We start from the raw sequence: 17,548 nt of genomic DNA, 5'->3' as shown, positions 1-17,548 counted from the left end.
AATGATGACAAATCTGGGTAGGGTAAGAGTGGGGTGCTGAGGTGGCAGGAAAGCATTTGTCCAACATTATGTGAATGGCCAGCACATCTGGTTGTGGAGCCCTTTCCATGTCTCAAAGTTTGCTGGTGTCACTTATTGGGAGTCTCTCCAGGATTTTAAGGTTTGGAGACGAGTGATCATGTGGTTAAATTTTATCGTGTTCATTTTCTAAATTACCCGATTGTTTTAATAATAAGGCTACTGGAAAGGAATTTGTATGTACTTGATTAAGCTATTCTGGAATGACCTGTATGGGAAAAGAATATGTTTCTGACCTAAATTTAAGATATTCACACACATAAAGAACTGCCTATATGCTTGCCACACTGGAAACATGTACGTATCCCAGTATGTACTATGGTATATACACTAGTATATGCTATTTTGTATATTTAAAACCAACCCACAATTAAGGCACTGAAAAGAAAATATAGCAAGATTTCTCTTTATTTTTCTACTCTTTGAAAGGAAAAACAGGAGTATTTTAAAAAGTAAAAAGAAATAATAATATGTGTTTAAAGAATGAAGTATATTAAAAAAAAAACACTAACATCATGGCTTCACATGAAGATGCTTGCCTGTATTCTTAAATGTATCATTATATACACTCTCTTCTCTGCCTAGGATACTTTTCACTCTCTTCTTTTCTTGGCCTGGTCATATTCATCTTTAAGTTCTCAGCATAAGCTCCCCTCAGGGGAGCTTTGCTGGCCTTGCAGATTTTGCTATATGGCCCTGTTTTATGGTCTTATTGAATGCTATAATTTTTCTTTATGCTGTATAAATCTAATTAAGTGGTTATTCATGTGATTATTAGTTCAATGCTCTCCTTTCTTGTTGAACTATAAACTCCATTCATGCAGGGACCATGTCTATCTTTCTCTTCATTTTGTTCTTTAACAAAAGGAGCTTTTATGATTTTTTTTTTTTGGCCAAAAGAACAAATTGTGAGATGGAGATAAAGATTAATCTGAATATTATTCTGTATTGGTGAATAACATATTTTTAAAATAATATACCAGTAAGATATTGAAAAGAAAATAGAGCAAGATTTTTTATTTATTTTTCTGATTTTTGTAAAGGGAAAATGGAATTTTTCTCATATGCAAGAAACAAATGAAAGCAACAACATAAAAGGTTGAATCATTATTCTCGCTTAAATTATTACTATATGGTCAAGAACCTTTACCTGTGAAGTCACCGGTTTGATTCTTCCACATCTATATATGACAAAGATTAATGCAAAGAACCTTCTGTAAGGTCCATACAAGAAAACCCTAGAGAAAGAATATCCTCAAGCTTGAACTGCAGATCATATGTTCTCTGTGTGAAATATGAAGTCATACGAATTCTAACTTGCTAACTAAAAAGAGCTGATATTAGTTACTTGCAACACATACCTCTGGAAATCAACTTAAAGAAATGAGTTTCATTTAACATTATATATTTTTCCCGAACTGATGAGGATAGAGTCTAGGCTATATATACTAATGATTGGTTAGTCTATAATATTAGAAGAAAGACAGATAGGGCTACAGCATTAATGGAATTCAAGAGTATCATCAGACAAGGATTCAAATTTGGAAAAGAGCTGAAAGGGAAACTCTGACCAAATGATTAAAACCCAACATCCAATGAGAAATGGGATTCCAGACACCCTGCAGTCCTCTTAGCTCCTTCCAGAACAATGTTTTCCCACCTACCCTATCAAAACGCAAAATATTTCTCAAGCGATATTTTTATATTCCATATCGATGCCAAATCTAGCTTTTTCTCTGGACAAGAGAATTTTACAGTACCTCCTAAGTTGTTCTCAGCCTACAGGGCTAAGTCCTCACTGTGCCTGAGTTTTTCGGGTATAGAAAGCTACTGACGATGCAAAAAACCTTTGTAGAAATGAAATGCATAGAAACTTCTTCTGTAACCCTGGGCAATCCTATACCACGTGAGGCACACTTGAGAAAGGGACTTCCTCTGGAATGTGAAAAGAAAGATGGAGAAACAAAGTTACATGAAGATAGGAGCAGCATTGCTCACAGAAGCAAGATCAAACACTCCATAGAAAATACATGTTACGGTGCAATTGCCCTCTGGGAGTTGCAGGATTATGAAAGTCTAACTTAATTAAGCGAGAAAATAGGTCACATTTAACAACGACATACATGACATATCATTTGATTATGCAGAATAACTGGAGAGAAGAGAAAAATTAAGAAATCAGAAATATAAGAAAAGCAACCATGGAATTCATCAACCTCTCTTCCTCCTTCTAAATCAGGTGTATGTACATACGACAAGATTTACCATTCTTAAAACTTCCCTCCTTAAAAACTCTTGGAGTATATTTGAAAAATGAATCTCAATTGTCAAAATAAAGAGAAACAACCAAATTAAAAAAAAAACCTCAATCAAGAGATAGTAAATATTCTTCTTCTCATAAAAATACACCTTGCACCCTCTTTCCTTTCTCCCCCTTGTGTTATCAAATGACAGGTAATCAGGTATGTGTGAACCCTGCATAGAATCTTTCCCCTTTCATGGCTCAATGCCCCTGTGGGGTCGAGCTAATTACAGGTACATTTCCTCCGCAAGGCAGTCACACTCTATACTGTTGAAGGTACAATTAATAATTGAACAAAGCTCGCTGGATATTTTTGCTCACATGGCCATGGTTTGCAGGCAGTTCTGCTGTCACACAGAGAGCAGAGTCTCTTCCTTGAGTGCCTCCAAGAAAGATTTCATGTTATAGACTGAAAAGGATCACTGCCTGTTTCCAAATTTGGAAAAGAAGGGAAAAAACCCACGTGAAACCAAAAAAAAAAAAAACCCTCAAAACCCCCACGATAAACCTAGTTTCCCTTGTCGAACAGTAAAGGCAAATTTTCTCTCCTGTTACCAGGAATGTGATTATGATCAGGTGGTTATTTAGGTCAGATGTGAAAGAGATGAAAGAGTGGGCCTGGGAATTAATACCATTTGGAGGGGAAATTGGAGTTTGCCCTTGAGTTTGTGAATGCAGCATGGAGCTAGTTTTGCATGTGACAGAATAGAATTTGACCCACAGTGAGGGCCTAGATAAAGGAATATAGAAGAATAAAGTTCTTTCCCTTGAGATGTATTTAGGAACTTAAGGGATACTATCCTCAGAGCCTCATGGGGTCATAGATGAGTGCAGAAAATCTTGCCTGTGCCCTAAGCCATAGTCTTGAGCAACGATCTGCAAACATTTTTAAAGGGTCAGATACAAAATATTTTAGGCCTTGTGAGCCAAGACATCTTCATTGTAACTACTAACCTCTCCTGTTTTAGAACAAAAGCAGCCATAGACAACATGAAAATAAATAAGTATATTTATGTTTCAATAAAACTTTATTTATGGACCCTCAAATACGAATGTTAAATTTTTTACATGTCAAAAAATGAAATTCTTCTTTCAGTATTTTCCAACCACACAGTCATTTAGAAATCACTTTTAGCTTATGTGCAGTACAAAAGTGGGACAAGCAGAATTTGGCCCACACACTGTAGTTTGTGGACCCCTGGCCTTACTATTGGAAATCCCTCTGAGTACACTGATTTTTCAAGTTGATTTTAAAGTGTCCAGCATTCTCTGAATGTATGTAAATGCTCCCTTTATTCTGGAAGATATGGTCTATTGCTGACTTTAAGACACCATGGATACCAGGTTAGTCAGGATTCAAATCAGATATTTATTATTATTAAAGAGTTTACTAGAGTTAGTTATACTAACTCTAGTAAGTACTAGAAGATGTACTCTTCCTAGGTCCAGCCTGGAAAACTCTTGAAACTCTGATTCTATCTCATTATTTTTCTGAACCCAAAGGATAAAAAGCATATATCTTTGGGTTCAGGGCATGAATCACATTTCTCCCTGAAAATAAAAATATAATAATAAAAATTTTTAAAAACCCATCTGCTTAGTAGTTAATAGTATTGGTGAGTATACCAAGAGAAAGTCTTTTTATTAATTTAATTCATTACTTGTTTATAAGTTGAATATAATCTATCTCTCTTCCTTCTTCCCTTTTTCTCTCTACCACTTGCTCCACAAAAAGAAATGAGATTATAATGTATTTATATAGATGTTTAAATTAATTAGAAAAGGTGAGACAATATTAAAAAATAATGGTAAGAAAACAAGAAGAAAACAAGAAGAATGCAAGAGCATTGTCTCTTTATGGATTTGATGCCATAAAATCCCAGGGTTTGTTTAAAATCCACTTTATTAACATGTGCTTTATAAATGATTTCCTATATTCTTTTATAAGTGGGCAATAAATTTGGCTCTAAGGTTAGTAATAGTCAATTCCATGGATTCATAATCATTTGTAAAAATTCACTGAGTTTATACATAAAAAACAAACCACTGAGTAAAAAAGGGCACTAGAAATACTGAAAACAAAGGGGAATTTCCTCAAAGGGCATTTTCAAAAGGAAACTGGAATAAAATTAATAATCTCTCAAAACAACATTATAGTAAATGCAATGATTTTAAAAGATATTTTTATAACATCTTTAAATATGGGCCAATAGCTTTTATACCAAATACTCATTCAGTAGAAACGATCCTACACTGGAAAGGAATAGGTGGTATGGGATTGGGGGATAATATAATTCCATCCAGGCAGAATGTGTGCTGGATGTTTAATTTAACCCATGGGAAAGGTGTGTGACATCCAGAGATTCACACTTCAGACAGCCTTCCATATGCATTTTTTTCCATGTGAAGTACGAAATGGCTCTGAGAGGAAGTGAATTTGAGGTTGATCTTCTAAATAAGTGCCTCACTTATTGCTTTTATATACTGTCAATAAATGACAAGTTGCATGCATTAACAATTAGGATGGGTTCTGAGTGACACTCTCTTAAGAAAATAGAATGCTTTAATAAGAGTAGCAGCCAAGGGGTGCCTGGGTGGCTCAGTGGGTTGGGCCGCTGCCTTCGGCTCGGGTCATGATCTCAGGGTCCTGAGATCGAGTCCCACGTCGGGCTCTTTGCTCAGCGGGAGCCTGCTTCCTTTTCTCTCTCTCTGCCTGCCTCTCTATTTGTGATCTCGCTCTGTCAAATAAATAAATAAAATCTTAAAAAAAAAAAAAAAAAGAGTAGCAGCCAAAATGAGAGACCATTCCATAGGCTGGTCCAAAATCACCTGAAAAATTAATTTGAGGGCTAGTATGACCTGAAGGCCCCTATTATCAACCATGAAATACAGATTTTAAAGATGCTTTAAGCAAACATTACCCTGGCTTTTTAGAAATACCCCAGGATAGCTTCCATGTATGTCTCACTTCGCACAATTTTGCATGGCGTTCATTCCAAATTGACTATATGGTGTTAATCAAATCTCTAAATCCTTTTATAAGGCAATTTTAAGATAATATTAGGTATAAATCAATCAAAAATTGAGGGCTATCTACCAAAATAAGTTACATTTCATAAGAGTAATTGATCCATAGCCCCTCTTTCTGAGAAATCAAATAGCGGGCCCTTTTCTACAAAGACTGTGTCATTTGTAAAAGCATGGTGTTGCTTATAAGAAAATGTAATCTGTAGAGCAGGAGAGTATGTAGGAAGTTGACCCAAGTAATTTGATAGAATATTTAAGTGCAGTTCAAAAAGCATCAGGGCCTGAGAATTCAGTTATGGTGACAGTGCTCGGAAGGGGGAGGGGAGGATGTAGAAGACCTTTCTGGAAAAAGTTTTTCTGACTTTTACTGAATTTACATCAGTAGTTAAGGACCCATCATGAGCTCATGCAGCTTAGTCCATACCTGATGCCCCCCCCCATCACACCATAGAGCCAGATGCCAAGGACAAGACATTAGAAGTCACTAACAATTTTGTATTATTCCTGAAAGTTTCTTCACAAGGTGTGACATATTAGGAAACTGTAGTTAAAAAGCAAAGCAAAACAAACAAACAAACAAATACAAGACCTACATAAATTTAATTCATTTAACAAATTGCCCCAAGACATTCAAGCACAAAACTGTCACACATTTTAGACATAATACTAGGTCATTTAATGCACTTAACTCTTCTATATTTGTTGCTTGGAGGTGATGTTCTATTGAAAATGAAGTGCATTTTATAAGATGAACACATTGGAAAGACCAGGGAGGACCAAAGTAAGTCTTATGTTGCAGTTGTATTAGTGTTTTAATAACCAGACACATGCTTGTCTTTTGGATCCAATGGAATCTCAGAAGCATGAGGATATCTTAAATGATATGTAGTATTTTGAAGAGTAGATTGTTGCTTACCAGTTGGCGTGAGGTGTCTCCAGGTGATCACAGGTTCAGGACGGCCATTGGCCATGCAGACCAGGGTTACATTGCTGCCCTCATTCACAGTGACATCCGAAGAGATGTTGGAGATCTTTGGTGGAACTGTAAAGACAAAAGCAAATGGAACATGTAGCCATGCCTGTAAAACCAGCTTTGCAGCATTGGTCCATGCCATTGGAAGTAGCAAATCTGAGCTAAATGCTTTTATGACTTAAACTACTTGAAGTTTTGTGTTAAGTAATTTGATAGATAAATTTAGGTACTTTAAGACCTCCTTACAGACTTGGCAGATGAAAAGCATGGGTCTAACTATAAGGAGAATCTCTGCAATAAGACCAGGTAGTGTAGGAAGTTCACAGAGGAGTATAATGAAAGTGTCTTAGCTCTTTTCTCATTAAAAATTGACCTTATCTGGATATTAGAGATCATGCACATTTATATATATTAATAAATTTTTTCTTATCACTGCATGGTATTTATATTTATTTTCCTATGTATATAAAATGAATATTGTCCAATCTTTTCTCCAAATGTCAGGGGGAAAAAAAACACTTATTTAGTATGAGTTGCATAGTTGTGTTCTTAAGATGTGGTAACACTTGTTTACTAATAATCTAGCCACATAAAGCAGCCATCAGGGAATCCTAATAGAAAGTCTCTAAATATTACCTTGCTATGTGACAGACTGGATGACACAATTTAGAGCCTAAAAACAGAATTAATAAAGGCTATGTCACAGACATTACAAAAATAATACTATTACTCCTAATGCTTTAACCTCTACTATTATTTTTAAAAAAATATTTGTTTATTTATTTATTTATTTATTTGAAAGAGAGGGAATGAGTGCACAAGCAGGAGGAGAGAGAGGAGGAGAGAGAATCTCAAGCAGACTTTCCACTGAGGAGGAAGCCCCCTGTGGGGCTCAATCTCATGACCCTGAGATCATAAGCTGAGCCAAAACCAAGAGTTGGTCGCTTAACCTACTGAGCCACCCAGGTGCTTACTGCCACTATTATTAACAATTTAATAATGGCTAACTTTAGACACTTACGATACGTAAGGTCCTCTGCAGAGTATTTTATAAGAATTATATCAGTAACTCCTTATTATAAAGAAATGATATCCTATGAGGATTTATTTACAGGTGGGAAACCGAGGTATAGATGGAGCTACGCAAGAGGCAGAAAAGAGATTCAAATCCAAGGAGACTCCAGGGTCCACACTCTTCAGCAATACTTGAATGAAACTTCATCTTCACAATCCAGGCTACCAGATGGCTGGAAATGATGGAAATTGCTTTTTGGTGGTGTGAGAAATGAGTCCCTGAGGGCTAGCTGTACTGCTGCCTGACTTCCTTCATTAGTGTTCAGGGCGGCAACATTAGATCTCATATTGGTAGGCTTAAGTGGAAAGTGAATTACTCACAAATTTCATCACAGAGGTTATGCACTGATTACAAATAGCAGAGTTTATGGTTTGACTGTGATTTTCCTTTTTATTTTATTTTATTTATTTATTTTTTTTTTGTTTTACATCTTAGTGGCTAAAGCTCAGGGGGAGAGAGGTGAACAAAACAGCATAAAGGAGTTCAATAATAAAAGACTTATTTTTTTTCTCATTCTTTCTGCCCTGTAGTGACGAGTAACATGGGAACGTTTTTTGCCTGTAGAGACAGCTGTCTGACAACCATGTGATCCCTGAAGATCTCTGTTAGGAGACACGGATGGTACTGGGGCAACTGACCAGGTCAGAGTGGAGGAAGGAGGAAGTGAGAGAAGGACTCATGACAGTAGCATTTCTCTTACAATGACATCTTATAGAGCTTGTGGGTAGAAACCAGTAATTCTAAATCAAACCCAATGGCAGAAATGGAAGATAGTTGATTCCTGTTATTTAGTGGTATCTATCTATAGGGTTTCTAGTTCCCTTTTATCTACTGGGGTTATGGGTCTTTTTCTCATTTTCACACACTGACTTGCAATATACCCTCCCAGGTTTTTACATTGAGGACCTAAAAAGTTATACCCATTTTTTTTTTTTTAAGATTTATTTATTTGACAGATAGAGATTACAAGTAGGCAGAGAGGCAGGCAGAGAGAGAGAGAGGAGGAAGCAGGCTCCCTGCTAAGCAGAGAGCCCGATGCGGGGCTCGATCCCAGGACCCTGGGATCATGACCTGAGCTGAAGGCAGAGGCTTTAACCCGCTGAGCCACCCAGGCGCCCCTACCCATTTTTTAAGGAAGAAGATGAGGCACAGAGAGAAATAATGGCTTGTCAAGGGCAATCTCATCATGAAATATGGCTGGGCTTAGAATTCAGGGCTCCTGAATGTCCAGTTGTTCTGTTGTTTAATATTCATCATTTTAAATTCATAGCTAAATAAGCCAGTGTTCTGAACATCTCCAAAAAACTACAATAAACTAAAAATCTATGGTTGTGTTCAAGAATAAGATTTAGACATCTTAGGCATCTTCCTCAATAATCTAAAATCTGTCACAGGAAACTATGTAATAATTATAAGAGCTCATATTACTCAGTTTGTAGTTAATTCTGAATTGCAAGACAGGCCACAGGATACAAAGGAGAAATACAGATGTGTTTGGACTTAAAAAATGTGTACAGGGGGAGACTTTGTATTTCTATTATGAAAATATGCAAATTTGCAAAACAGAAAGGATCTCTGGTATTCAAGTTCCCAGTGAATTATTATGTATGATAAAATTTACTCATAATTACCTCTCTTTTAGAAGAGGAATATAGATCTAAGGACTTTTCTTTTGTGTGTCATGCAAGTTGAACCACTTGTTCAGTGCTACATACACAGGTGATGATAAATAAAGTTAAGAATAAAACAGAATAACTGAATGCAAGGCGATGCACTCAATATGAAACCATATTGTTTCTTTTAATTAAGGACAATATACCTAGGTCCTGGATCTCAGATACTAGAGATTCAGAGAGTGTTTGTGTTAACAGTCAGAAATTTACTCATGGAGACATTATATCTCACCTTCCTCTGGATCAATACCACTGGGTTTCATTCCATTGTCTATCTTCCCTTATACTTTGTGCCAGTTTCTTCCTACAACATTTATATCTGATGCAGTCATTTGTACTAGAAATAAATCCTTCCCTAACTTCCAAGTTATCCTCTTACTTTCAAACTCTTTGTTTCCAAATTTCTTGAAGGAATTGTTCTACGTCACATCTTCTTCCATTCACACTTCAGCCTTTGGTGCAATCTGGATCTCTCCTTAACCTCCCAAGAAACTGCTTTCAGGAAGATCATCAATTTGAACCATATTGTTTCTAGGTCCTGTGAGCAATTTTCTTATTATCTAATTTTCCTCTGAAGTATTTGACTCTGTTGACTACGTCTTCCTTCTTCCAGTCCTTTCTTTTCTTGGTTTCTAAGATGCCAAATTTGACTTTTGTTTTTTTGTCTTACCCTCTGGCCAGCCTTCCCAGTTTAACTTTTAGACTTACTTTGACCTATTCCTTAAATATCTATATTTCTGAAATGTTGATCACTGTCCTCTTCCTTCATATCATTCACTGTGAATGACCTCATCTACTCTCTAGCTTTAGAACCTAAAGTTATATTATTGATAACTCCCAAATCAGTATCTGCAGCCCAGATTTTTTTCACGACTTTTATCGCCTATTTTCCAATCAACTCTTCTACATTTTTGTCAGATACCTCCCAGATACTCAAGATTCAACATACTCAAAACAGAAATCATCATCTTCCTTCCCACAGAACACTTGTAGTCTTGTTCACTATCTCAGGGAATGGCATCATCATGCAAACAGTTGCCCAGGTAAAAGAGGAAAGTTATCTCCCTTGACTGCTCTCTCTCCTTTACTTCTCCCCTGTAAAAAGGTTCCCAAATTCTGTGGTTTATGCCTTTTAAAGCTCTCTCAGATTCATTCATTATTCCCAAATCCTACTCCCATCAGCCATAAGCATTTCTTTTTTGGCCTGGATTCTGCAAGTACATTACAATGAATTTCTTTGCCTCTAGCCTTCCTTTCCTCAGGCTCACTGTCATTCATTCATCACACTACAATAAGAAGTTTTTTTCTCCCTAAATTGCAAACGTGAGTATAATATTCCCTGATTAATTTCACTGCTCTCAAGAAAAAATTCAAACTTCTCAATATGAATTAATACACCATTCATGATTGGCCCCTGGTTACATTTTTAGTCATATGTCCTATCCCTTTTTATTGTATCATCTACTCAGATCAAACAACATTTGGTTCCTGGAAGATACTATGCTTGTTTACTCCCAGGTATTTAACACTCAATTTTTTCTACATGGAATATTCTTTTTCCAACCCTTCATGTGGTCAGCCTTTTTCTCCCTTCAGGTTTCAGCTTGTCAGGCTGCTTTCTCACTTTTCCCAGGAAGACTATCCTGTCGTTTACCACCCTCATCCCTAACCCCACCCTGACCCCATTCCTGACTTCAGACTGGGTAAAGCATCCCTCCTGTGTTCTCACAATGAGCCCTCTGTTTCTTTGCCTCAGCGTTGAGTGGTCATTGCTAGATTACTTACTTGTGCTTGTCACTAAATGGAAGAAGGCAGATGAGAGGGCCTTTGTTCTTTTTTAAAAATTAACATATAATGTATTATTTGCTTCAGGGGTGAATCATCAGTGTTACACAATTCACAGCACTCACCAGCACATACCCTCTCCAATGTCCATAACCCAAGTACCCTATTACTCCCCTTCCCCATCAGCCCTCAGTTTATTTCCTGAGATTAAGAATCTCTTATGGTTTGTATCCTTGACCAATGAATCTTACAGACCATAGCACTTGGAACAGGCAGTTTGCTCACAGAATGCTTGAAAAAAGAAATCAGTGAATATCAGCCACCACCCATACTCCCCTGCCTCAAATCATCTGAGTTCAAGGAAGTAGCCCCAATGAGTTTTTGTCAGAAAGGAGCAAACTTTTATTTTGAACCTGTAAAATACAGCTTTTGTCAATAATTCTTTAGCTACCCCTCTAACCATCTGTTCACTCCTAATTTTTTTAGCTCTTAATAATAATTAAAAAAACTAACCGTGGGCTGAGAGATATTTGTGTAGATTAGGAACACAGGAAGAAAGATAAACTCCGTGTTCAAATTCCTGCATTATAGACACTTTGAGAGTTTGAGTTCCTTTTTTTTTTCTACAAGGAGTCATTTGTACATACTTGTATGTATGTATATAAATAAATATAACCTTTTTTTAGTTTAATGGTTCCTAGTTTCCCATAGCAATTCACGCAATCTACATTTACACTGTCACTGGTAATATAATATGAAAGGGGCAACGCGAGGTTTTTATTCTATTACCTCGTAAAATCTTTATAAAGATTCTGGGAAGTAAAAAGTATTCTCATTATTGCCATTTTACAGATGCGGACATAGGGCCAAAATGGGTAGAAATCACACAGCTAAGTAATTATAAAGCTAGTATCAAAACTTAAGGTTTATAGATCTCCCAAACTTAACTCCTCCTCTAGATCATATTCACTTTTGCAATAGTGGTTCCAAATGGGGTTTTGCTCTATTTTAATTCTCAGTAAGGATGACTATAGGAAATACTTTTAATAAGATAATCTTATTTGCATTAGTGAACATAAGTTGTTTATTTATCAAAACCACTGTAATACTGATTTATGCTCATGGATCATCACATATTCTGGATATTTTCTTTTCTTCTGGAGTATTGCCTAATAATTTTTTTTCAGAGGATATTAGTGTGCCTTATTATATTTTCTTAAATGTAATGCCATGAACCATTTATTTGATGTTTACAACCTATTAAGTTTTAGCAATCTCTCCAATTTGTCTGGATTATTTTGTTTTTCTTACTGATTAATGAGAGCTTCTTAAACCTTAGGGAATTGACCTTTTGTTGTCATATTATTTGCAATTTCCCCAATTTGTTCCTAACTTCTTAATTTTATGACCATTTTTATTTTGTAGAAGTTTTAAATTCTTTTTAAAGATTTTATTTATTTATTTATTTGACAAAGAGAGAGAGAAAGAGAGAGAGACAGTGAGAGAGGGAACACAAGCAGGGGAAGCAGGAAAGGGAGAAGCAGGCTTCCCGCTGAGCAGGGAACCCGATGTGGGACTGGATCCCAGGATGCTGGGATCATGACCTGAGCTGAAGGCAGACAATTTAACCACCGAGCCACCCAGGTGCCCCGAAGTTTTAAATTTTTTTGTTGACTTTTTAAATAATTTCTTCCATTGCTTTTGTGCATAGAAGATACTTTCCTAACATAAAATCAGTTAAATGCTTATGACTATTTCTTCTTTTTCTTTCGATGCTTTTTTTTTTTTTTTTTTTAGTTGCACTCTTTAAATCATTTGGAATTTATTTATGGCAACAAATAGGTTTTTTTTCCCCCTCATGGTGTTTTAGTCAATTTCCCCAGTAGGACTGGTTAAATTACATAAAATGTATACATTATTTTGGTTTTCAGAATTACCGTACATAGCTCTACCAACCTGGCCAGAACAGTATTTCTGGGAAATATATAAATAGAAACCTTACTTCCCTTTCCAAGTAATTGTATCAAAATACTTTAAAATATGTCATTAATCTTTTGGACACCACACTATTACTATGTGTTGCTAGTCCCAAAATCAATTGTTTATTAGATGAACACTTCCTAAAAATGTTGAGTGAAAAACATAATGTAGATACCCCTTTTTAAGAACACTAGTAAAATTCATTATTCAAAGGAATTCTCAAGGTTCCCACTGGGGGGTGGGGGAAGCAAACCAAAATGAATATGCCACACCTAGTAGTTTTTTTTCTACTAGTAGTTTTTTTCTAGTAATTTTTAAATCTGAATTACTAAGTAGATGATATTCTTTCATTGAAATCCATATAAATTCTGTGTTAAAGAATGTGCATTTTGTCCATGCAGTACAAATTCAATGACAGTGTCTAAAATAATGCTAACATGCAGGTATACGTGTATACATGGCTTCCTTCAGCTGTGCAATGAAGTAGCAGTAAGTAGGATTATGACACAGTCCATCTGCCTCTGCCATTCATGCTTTTATTGCCCCTCCTCATCCTTCTTTTAATTCCTTTTTATTTTATATTTTTTCTAAGATTTTTTTTAAATTTTATTTGACAGACAGAGATCACAGGTAGGCAGAGGCAGGCAGAGAGAGAGGAAGGGAAGCAGGCTCCCTGCTGAGCAGAGAGCCCAATGCGGGGCCCGATCCCAGGACCCTGAGATCATGACCTGAGCCGAAGGCAGAGGCTTTAACCCACTGGGCCACCCAGGCGCCCCTCTTTTAATTCCTTTATCACTCTCTCCACCAGACCTGTAGGGGCTGCCCTGGTCTGTGGGAACCTAGACCTGCCTGCACATATTTTTACAGTTCTCTAGGTCCCTACATCCTTCCTTCTCTTTTGTATAAGGCTAACATCTCTTATGTTTGACCAAAAACGGAAATGCAGGTAATGTCAGGGACAAAAATGGAGTGGGCATATATTGTTTTACCTGCTCAAACCTATGCCATCTTCTGTCTGGAAAGACAACCCTGGTTTTCCTTTGAGGACAACGCCTCTCACCCACTGCCACTGGTTTGTTGGGTCCATTAATCAAATGACCTATTCTTCCTTGGCCAAGGATTTAGGAGAGTGACCCAAGATGGGCTACTTGGGCTTTCCCTCCCTGGAACCTGGTTTTTATAGGGAATGACTCAAGAGAGGTCGAGAGGTGCCTGGGTGGCTCAGTGGGTTAAAGCCTCTGCCTTCGGCTCAGGTCATGATCCCTGGGTCCTGGGATCGAGCCCCACACCTCTCCGCTCAGCGGGGAACCTGCTTCTCCCTCTCCCTCTGCCTGCCTCTCTGCCTACTTGTGATCTCTGTCTGTCAAATAAATAAATAAAATCTTTTAAAAAAAAGAGAGAGAGAGAGAGAGGTTGAAATTGATTCAACCAGTGGTGGTCTGTGTTAATGGCCCCAATTCTCCACTCTTTCCTGTAAGCCACACCTTTTGCCATGCCCATGCCCTCTTTCAGTAGGTGGTTCATGCTTTTCCATCCCTGGATCATGTTACTTGTTTTGCCAAGAATATAAGCATAGGGAATACAAGCAGAGTCTTGAGAAGTGTTGGCACAATTGGACCCACTTGGTCTTGTGCCTCTGCCGTTTGCATGAGAAGAATATGACCAGCTGAGCCTGTTGGTCCCAAGAGAAGGAGGATGGAGGATGGCAAATAGGATTGCCAAACATGTCAAATATGAATTTTAGATAAACAACAAATACTTTTTTCAGTATAGCATGTTCCAAACATTGCATGAGACATACCTATACTAAAAATTATTTGTTATGGAACTACAAATTTAACTGGGCATCCTATATTTTTATTTGGTAAATCTGACAATGCAGAGAACAGAGCCACCTGTAATGAAGCCAAGCCTGGATCTGCTGACTTGCACACTTGTGTGAAGTCAAAAAATAACTATTGTTTTATGCCCCTGAATTTTGGAGTGGTTTGTTCAGCCACAATAGTTAGCTAATACTATCATGAAAGGACAGTCACTGAAAGGACTATTATTTTTCACTAGTGTCTGCAACTTGCCTCCCTAAGGATGCATGGCCTCTGTGCTTTGAAGGCAATTTTTCTGCTTTTCCTTTGATTCTTTGAGCTATTCCATATTCTTCCAAAGAATTGCCTTCTTTTCACATCACATTAGCCAGTCAATTTCTGTTGCTTAAACCAAAGAATCCTAACTGGTACAAATTAGGAAGTAGTCATAATAAGGGAAAAAATTGAAGAGGAACTTTTTCATTAAGGTCAATTGTCATCTATGCTTAGGTATTCCTTTGGGTTTCCACAAAACCAGCTTAGCTGCATGTCTAGCATTGGTTCTTATCTGTCAGCACACATTGCTTTAGAAATAATCCTAGGTCTGCAAAACCATCTAATTCTAACTGAGAATGTTTAAATACCTTTATCGGTAGTCCTCAACTGACCGGCCAGCAGAAGGACAATAAATCTGTTCCAGAGTAAGGGAGAAAGTGGTCAGTTGGCTCACTTCTCTAACCTCAAATAATTAGCAGCTATAGCTTGTACTCAACTCAAAATGTTATTCCTAATCACACAAATTCTTAATAAATTGGTCTCATTAGTTATCGTTTATTCAAAGTTTGGGCAAGGTGCAGGTATTACTAGGTGTGTGGTAGTGAGGGGCCCTTAAAACCACAACACTGTCACTTCCTGTTTCTCACCTCTCTTTGGTATGCCTAGACAAACTTAAACCCTAGCTTTTGCACATGTAACAGACTGGAAAATCATAGCATGTCTGTATAAGAGTTGGGTTTAGAAATCTACAGGATGTTTTCAGGCAGCCCTTGGGTTAAATAAGCATGATCCAAGAATTCAACATGAAGAACGAAAATATACAATACAACACATACTGTCACCTTATGAAACATCAAGCATCCATCTAATATGGCATTTTGCTTCTGAAAATGCCAATGAAGCATGCTTTGCTGCATGGTGTAGTAGTTTCTGGAATGGATGATAGGACAGGATGATAACTGGAGAATACAGCACAGTATACAAGTTTGAGAGCTAGGAATTTTGACCCTACCTTGACACTGGCTCACAAGGCAACCACATATTCTCTGATATTTGCTTTTGAATCGTCCTCATCAGGTTGCACTGTAGGTGTTTAACAAATTTTGAATGAATAGATGGACAAATTAGTGACAAATTGTTTAAATCTCCCTGAGACTTAGTTTCCTCACCTGGTAATTGAAAGTAATATGCAAAGTTAACAATAATCAAGATTACAGGATTTCGATTAGAGCCAAATAAAATAATTCATGTAAACTGGAAGGGGTTCTCTAAGTGCAGCTATTATTTAATACATGTTAAAACTAGCTAATAAAGCACTGTTGGCTTAACTCTTCCTAAAATAACATAAAATAGTTCATGCATTTCTATGGCTAATGGCATTCCAGTGATATTTTTGCAGACACCATTATTGTCAGAAGGTTTGGATAATTATTATAATTCATAATTAATCCTTAATATTGGCATAACAAAAAATCACCCCAGAGATATGCATCCAGTTCAACTAATGGACAGAGATATGCCAATATGTTCAGCCCTTTAGTCAACGTCATTTTATACCAATATTAAAAAGAGACACAAAGATGTGGGAATGTACAACCATAAATGAAATAAGTTTTAGAAGTTTAACTGTTGGGCTCCCAAGGAAAAGTTCTTCAAATGAAATGTGATCACCTTTACATAATTTGTAATGTAAGACTCAGTAAAGGGAGGTCCTTCATTCATTGTTCTCATAGGCAAAAGAGGTTTCCAGGTGCTTTGTGACTATAATTTCAGTCTCTGCAGCATTAACTCTGAATAAACTCGAATAAAACAACCAGCAATGATCATTTCTTTCGGTATTAGATCTCACTCTTAAAAGAATCCATTTATAAAGCCAGAAACGTCTGCCTCTGAAGTAGGTATGTGAAAAGGAGCACTCTCCAGGAACATGATTCCTTCTAAACATGAATTTCATGGGTGGGTAGGGAAAATATGGAAACTATAGATTCTTTGAGTGTCAGATGAATCTGAAAATAGAAGAAACTCATTATACATATCAGTTACTCAAATTTCTTTGCCAGGAGTGATTACAAATGCTGCACTTATGCATGCATTAGATGATGAACAAAGTAACTTAAGGAAACTAGAGATAATCTGCTAACAATTTAGGGGAAAAGATAAAACGTGTATATAAAACAAAGCCAAGTGCCATATGAGTGGTAATGTGGTACAGTCAGAGAAACAGGAGCGAGGGAGCTCATGAAAATGACATATTGAAGCAACGTACAGTCAAGAAAAAGCCATCCTTTTGTAATCAGAAAGGAGCAATTTCTGAATTATACATGTAACTACAAGTTAGTGCCTGAAGCCTCACTTAACATAGTCCTCTGAGCTGCAGCTGGCATTTTACTGTGCTGGCCAAAGGTGCAAGCTGGGTAAGACATCCTCTTTGGCCTTTGAACCTTACATTATCACATTCTCAAGTGGCCCTATGGGTTTCTGGCATGGTCTCAGATAGTCAGACTTAACATCAGAACAGTCCCTACAGATTTCTCCAGACAGTAGCCAACATCACAAAGGAGGGTTAATTTGGGTCAG

The 17,548-nt window shown here is 37.0% G+C and overlaps 1 protein-coding gene across 3 annotated transcripts in view; it reads right to left on the bottom strand.

Annotated features, from left to right (window-relative positions):
• Positions 1 to 17,548, bottom strand: part of LOC123940512 (limbic system associated membrane protein) — a 675,683-nt gene that overhangs the window by 232,751 nt on the left and 425,384 nt on the right. For all 3 annotated transcript variants that reach the window (XM_046003374.1, XM_046003375.1, XM_046003376.1), the window contains exon 3: positions 6,324 to 6,449. In XM_046003374.1, the coding sequence (XP_045859330.1) occupies positions 6,324 to 6,449 (126 nt within the window). The remainder of the gene's footprint in view (positions 1 to 6,323; positions 6,450 to 17,548) is intronic.

Source organism: Meles meles, chromosome 4, assembly GCF_922984935.1.
Source record: "Meles meles chromosome 4, mMelMel3.1 paternal haplotype, whole genome shotgun sequence".
NCBI lineage: Eukaryota > Metazoa > Chordata > Mammalia > Carnivora > Mustelidae > Meles > Meles meles.
Note: the sequence above shows the minus strand (reverse complement) of the source record. Positions and strands in the feature narration are given on the sequence as shown.